The 12,010-nt window shown below is 37.4% G+C and overlaps 1 protein-coding gene across 50 annotated transcripts in view; it reads left to right on the forward strand.

Annotated features, from left to right (window-relative positions):
- Window positions 1–12,010, forward strand: part of ABI3BP (ABI family member 3 binding protein) — a 259,305-nt gene that overhangs the window by 231,109 nt on the left and 16,186 nt on the right. For all 50 annotated transcript variants that reach the window (XM_088793875.1, XM_074332670.2, XM_088793881.1 and 47 more), the window contains one exon: window positions 3,581–3,689. In XM_088793875.1, coding sequence (XP_088650001.1) covers window positions 3,581–3,689 — 109 coding nt within the window. The remainder of the gene's footprint in view (window positions 1–3,580; window positions 3,690–12,010) is intronic.

Below are 12,010 nucleotides of genomic sequence, written 5' to 3' on the forward strand. Positions count from 1 at the left end.
TCTACATGTATTAAAAAGTTCAAAACTCTCAGTCCATATACTACACTAATTAGGAGTTCCTGTGATAGCCTGAGGCTTAGTTCTCACAAAACCAAATGAACTGTAAAATTTCATTTGCCTTAAAGATGTGGGACGTCCAGTTGGAATTGGTTAATCTAATATATCTAGTAACCTGATACATCTAATACATATTCACTCATGTATGTCAATTATATCTTATTTAACTTTTTTAAAGCAGAAGGATTTTCCTTTCTGATTCATTATGTAACATTTTAAAAAATTATATAAACTTGTAACCTCAAAGAATCATGAACATGGTATGCTTTATCCATCCAACCAGTCACTTTTGTAACATTTTTACCAAATGTTAATGGACTGCTTGAGATCTTTCACAAGATCATGGATTTATAATACCAATTTTCATGGCTTAGGACCACATCTCTTTAGCTATAATATTTTCTAAGTAGAAATAAGTCCATATTTAACCATTACTTACTTAGTTTGTACTTAAATGTTAGACCATATGCCCTTATAGTCTATTCTATTTTTTCCATTTCTGTTTATTTTAAAATTGTTCATTAATACTACCTGATTTTAAATGCAATCTTTTATAAACCAGCAGCTCAGATAACACAGAGATTAATTCGCATGCCACTGAAAATGGTTTTATAAGAGAGGGTGGAGAAAGATAACAGAAAGAGAGTGGAATATGTTCTTTATTCCATGAGTTGTCTTCTGTCGATAATCGACCTTTAAACTGACAGGCATGTATTCACATCTAGTAAATACATACAAATTCAGTTGCTTCTACATGTCCCTTCTATACTAAGGTAGAAATAGGTACACCTAAGAAATTGGCCATAGCCTGGGTCAGTGGACAACTTAAATTTAAGTTAGTTATAAAGTGTTGCTTTGTGATATGCCAAGAGTGTATTGACACAGATTTAAATCCCAGACCAGCTATGTTCTAGATATGCAACTTGGGTATACTCATATAATTAGCCTCTTTGAACTTTAGTTTCCTTATTTGCAATAATACCCATTGTTATCAATTTATCATGAAGATAAAATTGAACAGAGATTTTGAATGTGCAGCATAAATTAGCTGTTCAGTTAATGTTTGTCAGTAGTAGCAATAGCAGGACAGTTAGAAATAGATCACTATTACTATTTTCATGCTCTGTTGATCAGACTGTGATGTTCCTAATCTTCATAATAATTTTTTTTTCTGTTCAGTGAATTATCTCATACTAGGGCAATAAACCCTTCTGAGGGAATGGGGGAAAAGACCAATTATTTAGTTTTAGTTCTTTATAGATTTCCTTATATCTTTACTGTGAATTATTAACAAATCCTGTATTTCAAAAGAAGAAATATGGATATATATATAAGACACTACCCTTGCCTTCTGAAACATATTCAGAATGTGTCTACAAACATTCATTCTAAAGTTAATATTCCACTTTTCTAATGCTGGATTTATGAAAAAGCTACTATCACTTTAAAACATTATAAATAAAAGATATATTTGCAAAGCCCAAAAATATTCATTCAAAAAGTTTGAATTCTGAGAGAAATTCTAAATATCTTTTTAATTGTGAAGGTAGTTTCTAGATCCATTTTGAGAAATACTATCTTTTAGGACAAAAATAGTATCATATCAACCTCTAAAACTTGAGTCAAAAGAAAATTAAAGAAGATGTGCAATAAGAGTTTCAAGCACTAAAGGGCCGGGGTAATATTGAAAAATCACACAGTTGATGAGAAATATCCCAAGCAAAGATGTTTTTGGAAGGCGGTAAGTTTCATGCGTTACCCAGTGGAGTGTAATGTAAGTTGTTCTTTTGCTGGCTAAGCAGCACTTGAATCTTTGCAATTGGAATCGTTCAAATTTGTGTGACCTTATTTTCAAAATATATCACAGGGATAATAAAAGCAACAATAATGATAGATCTACTTGTTGAGTAAAATACATACAAAATACTACTAAGCATGTGCCATATGATCCTAATTTAATTCCCACAAGCAACACTATGAAGAGATATTATTGATGGGAAAACTGCAACTGAGATAGAGGCAAGTGGCTTGGTGTGTCTCTTTCCATTAAGCCACACAGTTTCCACTTTGTTAAAAATTAATTTTACTTCTGTTTTAATTAGTCCTATCTTTTTCTAGTATATATCGCTTCACAACTGAGGAAAAGATATAAAATGGACATATTGAATTCAGGATCCTCCCTCCTTTCCCTCTCTACTCTCTGTTGGAATAGAAAGCCAACTGAAGTGGGAACAAAAAGAGTTAGAACACAACAAAACAAAAACATAAAAATGGTTGGGAACAAAGTCTGAGGAAGAAATACTAAATACCAGCCATTAGGCCTTTAATAGCTGCACTGATGTGTCCAGATACAATGGCCTTTGCCTTCCAGTTTAATTTTGAATTTTCGGAAGGATGGTCATCAGAAATTATTCAGAAACAGTCATGCTCCTTTTAGTTTTTTCCCTTTAATATAGCTTTAAAAATCCTTCCCAAATTACAATTGGTAATTATAAGTCTCCTGAGTTATTCCATAGTTTCAGCTTTATTTCTGGTATCCACCTGCTACCTTTGGTCTCAGTGCTGACAGCAGAAATCCCTAGGAGCTTGCCAGCTCCTTTACAGCCTTTGCACTTTCCCTGATGCCCACCTCTTGTGCATTTCCTCATATTGATGAAGCTGACTTTGAGTAGGCTTTTGTTGTGGTTTGTTAGTTGGGTTTTGTTTGAATTTTTTGTTAATCCTCTGTGTGATCTTGTCACATGCATTAAACTAAACTCCAACTGAGAGCCGGGAAAACCAATTAACAAATTTGTCAATTATATTCTGAAAGTCTCTTTTGATTAGTTCACAGAAACATGGCTTTACATGAAATGTATGCAGATCTCTGTGCAGGCTTTAAAAACATAGTTTCTCTTTACAAATACAAGGGTAATTATCAAAGGGGAATGTGGAAGCAGTATATACAAAACTTACGTAACTTATATAAGCAGTAGGTACAAAAATCCCATAATGCTCTAGATCAAAATAGTGATTTCGTTAACTGTTATTTGCTGCTGTGGTTTTAAACTCAGAGATTTTTGCAGCAATACAATGTATTCTGTGGCCTTTTCCTGAGCTATATTGTAAAGCCTCATAGAGCAGGAAACATGGCTTCTGCGCAAACACCACTCCTCATACAACGCCTTCCAACAATGGTAGACTGATTAACCTAGCAAAATCACAGGTTACCAGTATCCAAGCGTTACTGGTCTTCACAGTTACCAGGCCTTCCTTGCTCTGGTAAAGGGAAAGCCAAGATGGTCATTGAGCAACTCCCCAAATGTTTTGGGGCCTCCATCATCTGCTGACCATCTCCATCTGGAAACTGCTAATGTGTAAGATGTACACGTAATGTATACATAATGTATAATGTATAAGATCAGAACTGCAATCTGAGTTGCTCGTTTTTATGACAGTGACTTTTATTATGTTACTAGCTTCAAGAACAATTAAATCTGCCGGAACATAAAGACAAGTATCTGTTGGCTTTTTCACTTTTCAGAATATGAAGTTATATCCAGAGAAAATGGGTCATTCAGTGGGAAGAACAAGTCTATTCAAATTACAAATCAAACCTTCTCCACAGTAGAAAATCTAAAACCAGACACAAGGTAAGCCACCAAGTGCCATTACAGGTAAATTCTGAGAATGCAAAAGTCCTACCAGAGGAATGAAATGACATCATCCCTCTGCATCTTAAGGGAGGACCTACTGTGCATTTCATTCTTTGGCTTTCCATACACGGCACTAGATACCTTTACAGTCATGTTTTACAAATATGCAAGTTATTGCTGGGGATACAAGAGCTAACAAGATGGTCTTGTAAGCTGACAGTATAGCTGGGAACATTGAAAAATAGAAGACCATTAGTACCAAATGTTGATACTAATACCAAAATTTAAAGAAGGAAAAGTCTGTGGAACCAGAGACACCTTTGGTGTGCATGATGTAAACTAAATTTGAAGCACAGAAGAATTTAGTCAGCATGCCGGAAGAGGGAGGGCAAGGAAATAAAAGCCATGCGACAAATATAGGTGAAAGTTTATAATAGTTAATGCTTAAAATAACTAGAGACTAGTCCCAGACACTGCAATACTTTGTTTTGGGGTCTTTTTATCACAGACAAATGAGAATAGATTTTTGAAACAAGAAATAAATAATACTAGCATTGACCTACGATAAACAACTTTTCTTGGTATCCATTATTATACATTGATACGAGGTTGTTTATATTACTGCATAGTTTTGTGATTCCTTTATAAATCTAAAATGCGCAATATTTTATCAGTTCATTTTATTATTATAAGAAATATAAGGACCTTTACATTTTTAGAAATGTAGTAAGGATTTTTTTGGTGTGGTTTGGTTTGGTTTTACGTGGCTAAATCATCAAATTTAGCCATCTAAAACAAAACAAAAATCAAGGCGATTCTCAAATGGATATAGCCAACCATTTTCTTAAAAAAGCCAATATGCTAAATTCATTCCCACTAAATTTTGCTCTCTGGGGGAAACCAATTTATTTCCTCAAATTCCAAAACACTGTTTGATAAACTGTCTATGCTTTCTGTAAAAAAGAGAACAAACAAACAAACAAAAAACAACCTGGTATCTTAATTTATAGTACACCAAGCAACAGAGAAGCATTTTCAGAGGGACATAATCAGGAATTTTTCCAGAGTGAATATTTCATAGCTTGAAAGTTCCTCAGAGTTGAAAAAGATCAACAGAGGTGAAAACTGAAATTCCAGCATCAGAGATTTTTTTCCCCCTACGTTTTACTTTCTGTATCTTTCACTGTCATCATGTGATTGAATGGATTGGGTATTGATTACAACACCCGAAAGAGCCTATTTTGGCTCTGACAGTAGGGAGACTCTTCTTCTATTCTTTTCAGGGGAAAAGGAAGATCTAATTTATTTTGATGGTTTGCTGTATATAAACTGTAGTGCTATACTGCAAAAATAACCCTTTTCCACAAGTGTTTTTTGTTGTTTTTTTCTTTCAAGTTCTCTATTTTAAGCTGTCACATGGAAAGTTTTGCAACTGCTAATTTTCTTAAAGGATTTAAGTTAGCCAAAATAAGCATATATTTCAGTAATGATGATCTTGGTTCTGTTTTCTTAACAAGATTAACAGGGAGAGAGCCTATTTTTACCATAATATATTTCAAGGAAAAAGTAAAAGAGAAGAAGTCATTTAATTTTGACTGTTTAATAGGTGGCTTTGGGCTTACAGGACTTGGATGGTTTCTCGCTTCAGTTTCCTGCTTTTTATTCCACTTAATAAAAAGTGAGTTGTGTAGTACACAGAAAGTACATTGAAAGGCATCCAATTTCATTGTGTTCCTTTTCTGAATCAGGCTGTCCTCAGATCTCACAATTCACCTATCAGCAATGATAATCAGAAGTAGAAGAGTTATTCCAGTGACATTTTAAACCTGATTTGTTTGTAAAAGATGGTTTGTTGGTGTTTCCATTCAGCTAACATTGACTGTCAACAAGGAGCTCAGCTGAATGCTCGCTGCTGTGGTTACAAACATGAATAAGCATGGTGCCTGGTCTTGAGAGGAGGCTAGAGGGGTAGGCAGTTAATAACCAGTTGTTCTACTCAAAGTGGTGAGAGCTCTGGTAGAAGAATGCACAGGGAGAAATGGGAACCCAGAGTGGGTGGCGCTTCACAAATTCTGGGGAAATTAGGAAAGATTTCCCAAAGGAAACTGACACTTGAGCTGAGGCTTGAAGGATTAGCACCTATTAACTAGGTGACTGGTAGGAGAAAGAGGAATGTCAGAGAGAATAGCATGTGTCCTCAGTGCAGGGGCCAAAATGGCATGGCTGTGTGCAGTGAGCAACAGGCTGTTTTCACCAGTGCAAGGGGTGGAATACATCTTTTTTTTAAAAAGGGACCTTTTGTTAATGTCATGTAAAAGTGCCCTTTTGGCATCTGATGCAATTGGTCAAGTAGGTGCATAAGAGAAAAGTTCCTTTGGGCTGAGCTACATCTCATTCTGGAATCACAGGACCAATCAGGTCATGGGTTGTAACTGTCACAGGACTCGTGCTGATTGTTTCTGGATTTTGCCTCAGCCTGAAAGACAACCTTTATCCTGCCCTCATGGTATGTGTCTCGCTTATCTCTCTGTCCTTCATCAGTGGGCCTTCTAAGAAGGACCCCTACAGCCCATTCTCATCTCAAGATAAGCAAAGCCCAAAGGAGGCCTTTTCTGGATTTGCCTTTGGAAACAAGCAATGTGAAGTTTAGGAATCCCTGAAATCAGAACCCCATGCTGAGTTTTACTACTTGGCATAAGTTTGGGTTCATTCAGTACATCTACAGGTGGCTTATTTAGTTATTTTTAGTTTGATATGATTGAATGAAATCCAATAGGATATAAAGATTGTTAATGTTCATATATATGATTTGACCAGGATTATATTGATCGTCCCTAATGGGTCATGATTTAAAAGTTGTACATCAGTAATTTGAAGAAAGAACACTTTCCCATTGGGGGCAAATATAATACATGCAGATGTCAAGGTGCTCTAATGAAATTATTTTGTCTACAGTACATGAAACTTTGTGGTGATCAAGTAGCTCAGTAGATCCCAGCCTCCAGTGAGCCTGAGAATGCATTCTGTGCTATCTTAACAGTTATACTAGAGACTCATTTGTTGCATGGGCAACATTGTTTGGAGCTGAAATATTAAAATTATTTGTTGAAACCTCTATTAGTCAAAGTAATTTAATGATTTAAGGGAGAATAAAGTGAAGTTGAGTTATTTAATTTGAGATTTCTAAAGCCTGCAAGTACCTAGTAAAATAAAACTAACACCCATGAAACAACTGGAGAGCAGCATACATAAGGCAGCATAAAAGAACATTCCAGTGTAGGACTTCCGTGCAAGTTCTGTAATTTATCAGGAGAGAAAGCCTCATGGAGCACATGAGACTGGAACTTGACAATAAACGATAGGATGGAAGGGGACAGGCTGGTAAGAAAAGCGCATCAAGAGTATTGTTCTTTCAAATCAGATATGTACGCATGACTTTGGTGAAATACAGGTACTCCTCAAAGTTCCCACTGACAGCAAAGCTACAGCCAGAATAATAAAATTATGAGTCCCCCAAATTTAGATGTGTTGGCTTTTTCGATGCAAGCTCTTTTCATACTCTATCACATTGTTAAGGCAAGGTTTCTTTCCATTGTATCTTTTCTGCCCCAACCATGGTCCAAGATTAATGCTAATAAAAGACACTATAAAACGAAGAAAGAGTGTACAAGACGCAGCCACCAGGTGGTTTGTATTAGCTAGAAAGAATGACTTTGGTCACATTTCAGTGCTTGGGAAATTTTGAAACCAAAATATACAGTAATACTGAATTCCCCAAATAGGCAAACTTTGAATTATAGCTGTGAAAATCCTCCCCTTTCCCTTAGGTTCTGGAATTCCCTATTTGAAAAGCTGGAAGATAATAACTTCTGAAAGAATTACCATAGCTGCATTCCAGTTCCAGGAGACATATGTCAATAATTTATTTTAAGAGTGTTTTTCCACCATTTGTCCTGACTGAAAACAAAACATGAGATCTAAAACAGGTGATAATGACTCGCTAATCATTGCACATGGACCAGGGTGGAGTACAGAGTTTAGTGTTAGACCATTTCACTCAGGAGAATTAAGGCAGAGACAATAGATCTACAGAGCTTTATTGGTTCAAAATTATAAATGTTCACAGACTAGTCTAGAACCAAAAAGATGGTGGGCTATGCTACCTTTTCCTTCTCACAGTGTATGCTCACCTCTCTCTCTGCCTGTTTTTACGACTGAGCCGGGTTTTTATGTACTTTGCAGAAGGCTGACAAATAGCCCACAGGTATGGGCCTTCCACCAGCTGTTTTGCTGCTGGGAGGGTGCAGCAACACACGTGGCGTGAGATGTTTCTGTCTATAGAGAGCGGAGCTGCATGGTTTCTCTGGGGCACCGAGGTGCAACTCCAGAGGGGGCATGGTGGGACACACCCCAGCCTTGCCAATGGCTGCTTGCAGCTGTGGTAAGCTGTGGTCATATATGGGCACAGGGAAGGACTGTTTGTGGGGAGCCATCACTGTCTTAGTCACGTGACACAGAAGCACTCTACCAACAGAGGCAAACTGCCGTGGCACAACTCCATCATCTCTGTCTTTACAGGATCCCTCGCTCACCCCCTACCCCTAAAGTACAAAGAAAATGTAGAGATGTTTGTATCAGTACCCGTCGAGCCCATGCCCCAATGTTTATTTTCCACTTAATTTTTCCCCATGAAATCTCAACATGTGGCTCTCGTTGAACTAAAAGAAAAATAATAAGGGCCTCTCCTTTCTGGAGCCAACCACTTTGTTTGCAAAGACCACTATGATTACTTTCAGTTCTGTGAACGGAAGAACTGATAAAGTACATGACTTAAACTGTAAGTCCTGCACCACTGCTTAAAGGGACAGGAAGTGTGCTAACTGATCTCGAGGTCTCTCCCAGCTCTAAAATGATATATTCTTATATGTGAAGCCATGCACAGTGTCAGTGGGAAAATGGGAACTGAAAATAAAATCAAAACCTAGGTCAGTCTTACAGCAAGTAGAATTGTCCTGATAAACCATTTTTCTTTGAATCTATGTGTGGTCTGCAATTTGTTTTCAGACAAATTGTTTCGTTGTGTGTTTTTTTTAATTAAAGTTTATGGGGGTGACAATGGTTGGTAAAGTTACATAGGTTTCAAGTGTACAGTTCTGTAAGACATCATCTATGTATCACATTGTGTGCTCACCACCCAGAGTCGGTTCTCTTTCCATCACCAAATATTGGATCCCCTTTACCCTCATCTACCACCCCGTACCCTTTTGCCCTCTGGTAACCACTAAACTATATTGCCTATGTCCATGAGTTTTTGTTTCTTTATTTGTCTTGTTCCTTTGTTGCGCTCAGTTTTATATCCCACATATCAGTGAAATCATATGGTTCTCGACTTTTTCTGTCTGACTTATTTGTTTTTAATACACATTTTGATAAGCCATTGTTCTTCCAGATGAACTGGTTTGGCAATACATATGGATGGACACACACAGTCACTATACACTAGCTTTTAAAAAAAAGCCCTTTAATCTCACTCTTCTCTTCAAATTAGCCCATGTCTCTCCTCACTGGCTAAAAAAACTGAAGAATCCACTGTGTGTGCCAGACTTACATGTGGCCCAGCAATTTCCTGTGGAAAATGTACTCTGACGGGTAATTAAGACAAATCAAGTTCACTTAACCTGCTCAAGTACTTCTATTGTCCTCTGTGGCTTAGGAGGGTTCTGGAGAACAGTTCTTCCTCTACGACCAACATCTACCTGAGTTTCCTATAGCTGACCGCATACAGTTTGGGATTATTGTTTGTGTTGTTTGATTTAATAAAATATTGGCACTAAAAGTAAATGGGAATAGAGGCAGCAACTTCTTACAAACTGAATCTGGCTGAATGAAGCAGGCATGTGGAATAGCCATTATATCTTTACTTGTGGTGTTTTTGTGAAATTCTGGTTTCTGCAGATTCTGTAGTAGCTTTTCAACATCTCTTCTCATAGGCCTTGTAGAAAGGAGTGAACTGCCAGAGCCTTAGGCATTGTATTTAGTTATTGTAGGTGTGGGCAGCAAAACAATTGCTTCCTCATTAAAGAAGGAAGAAATATAATGGATTGCTCGGTTTTGCAACTTTTCTTCTGGCAAAAGTACAGCAAGGAGCACAGAACTCCACTAGTCTATAAAGAGAGACTTCACTCATGTGTGGGATATAAAACTGAAAGCAACAAATGATCAAGACAAATAAAGAAACTAAAACTCATAGACACTGACAACAGTTTAGTGGTTGCCTAAATGCTTACGCTAGGGAGGGGGGGAGGAGGGTGGTAGATGAGGGTAAAGGGGGTCCAATATATGGTGATGGAAGGAGCACTGACTCTGGGTGGTGACAATGTGAGATATAGATGATGTATTATAGAATTGTACACTTAAAACCTACATTATTTTATTAACCAATTTCACCCCAATAAATTTAATTTTAAAAAAAGAACAAAGAGCAATTCTTCTTTTCACATCACCATATATTTTCATTACTTTTCACTTAGAATTACGTAACGCCTAGGAGAAGGGTTGCCAGAAACTCACAGCAACACTTTAGAATTAAGAGTGCAGCCCAGATCTGAAATTTGTGTGCCGCACAGAAATGGGAGACACAAGACATGTCCTTAAGGACGCAAAAGGCAGCTGGTTGACGCTGCCTGATGCCTGCTATGTCCTGCTCCTCTCCCTTCTGTCCCAGGACTTGTTTTGTCCTCTAAGTCCCTGCCGCTCTGCCCTTTGCTCCTTATCTGTATTCCCATGTCAGCACAGTATCTGCATGCGGCAGGAATCCAGAAATGCTTACCCTAATTTTGCAGTGTTGTTGGAGAACTGATTGATTGGGTTTCTCTTTCCCTGTCTGAGTGCCCCATACCCTTTTTCTCTTATTCCACTTTTCCATTTCTCTCCCCCTGACTGAAACTCTACCTGAATGAGGCTCAAATATTTCAAGACTACACTAGGGGTAAAATTAACTAACCAAACAATTCAAACAGACAGCTACAGGATGGACTTTCTACATAAAAACAAGGTTGCTTGAGGTTTTATGAGGCTACTGTTAGAGTTAAAACACGCTTTTTAAGTAAATGGGAGTGTCTTAAAAGTTCACTAGATAATGAAGATTATAATTCAGCTCTATACTATGGACAAAAATGGAGGGAAATGGTTATAGAGAGGAATAAAGGAAGGGAAGGCAGGAGATGACAGAGTCTGTGCCCTAAGCACCTGAAGAATCGTCTCAGGCTGCGTCCTCCAGCTCCGAGCTTCCCTGTCTCTCAGTTTGACCCATGAACCACAGATCCCACTATTTGAAACCCTACTTTTCCACTTTTTCTATAAATTGATATTTAATGCTTATGCTGATTTTCACAGTTGCTCTCAAACTCTACCCTCTTTATTATCCCTCTGGGATAATAATTCTTCTGGGATAATAATTTAGAGCTTTCTAGACTCTTCAGAGAAATCTTGGAACTTTTTTTTTTTAGCCTATGGAGTTATTTTGATGGCAGGCAGAAAGCTTCACCTGCTAAATTTTCATTCTTCCCCATAACCCATTAGCTATGCACTTATTATGACCTTTATAACTACAACAGTACGTGGACATAGAGGAATTCTTCTTGAGAGTTCCCGTGGCAGTATTGGTCAAATTCCCCAACACTAGAAGCACCTTTTAAAAAAAAATTCTCTAGATATAAATATAATACTAGAGGATATTTATAATCACTATGTGCCAGGCCCCTTGCTTTTACATGTAAACCTCATTTAAACCTCACCAAAAAACTCAGATACTTGTATACCCTTATTGGTTATAATTACAAATGACGTTATGATCCTCATTTTTACATATGAGAAAATTGGTGCTTATAGAGGTTAAATAACTTACCTGAAAGTCATATGGTAGTGCAGCTGTGAACCCACGTCTTTCTGGCTCCAGAAACCATGCTGACAGGGAGGCTTGGGAAGATTCCTTTTGTTTGGATGGATCCCTACCCAGGCGGAACCAGGCCTGGCATTCTGCCAGCGGTGTCCTTACTTGGCTTGTCCTGTAGGAGACCCAAGAGCTTCACTACCGTTGTCATCGGGACTGCACTGTAATTCATTTTAGTGAAGTAGGTCTGATAAATGGCTTTTTCATTTTCATTTTCATCAGAAATACATGCACATGGTTTTAAAATTCAAATGCTACGAAGCAGCTCATTCATATGAATAAATTCTGTTTCCCAGAAGCAAATATTTTCAATTTTTTATTTTTCAACTTTATTAAGGTATAATTGACAAATTTGTAAGATAAAGTG

This window comes from Rhinolophus sinicus, chromosome 17 (genome assembly GCF_057876585.1).
Source record: "Rhinolophus sinicus isolate RSI-liver-muscle chromosome 17, RSI-T2T, whole genome shotgun sequence".
Classification (NCBI taxonomy): Eukaryota; Metazoa; Chordata; class Mammalia; order Chiroptera; family Rhinolophidae; genus Rhinolophus; species Rhinolophus sinicus.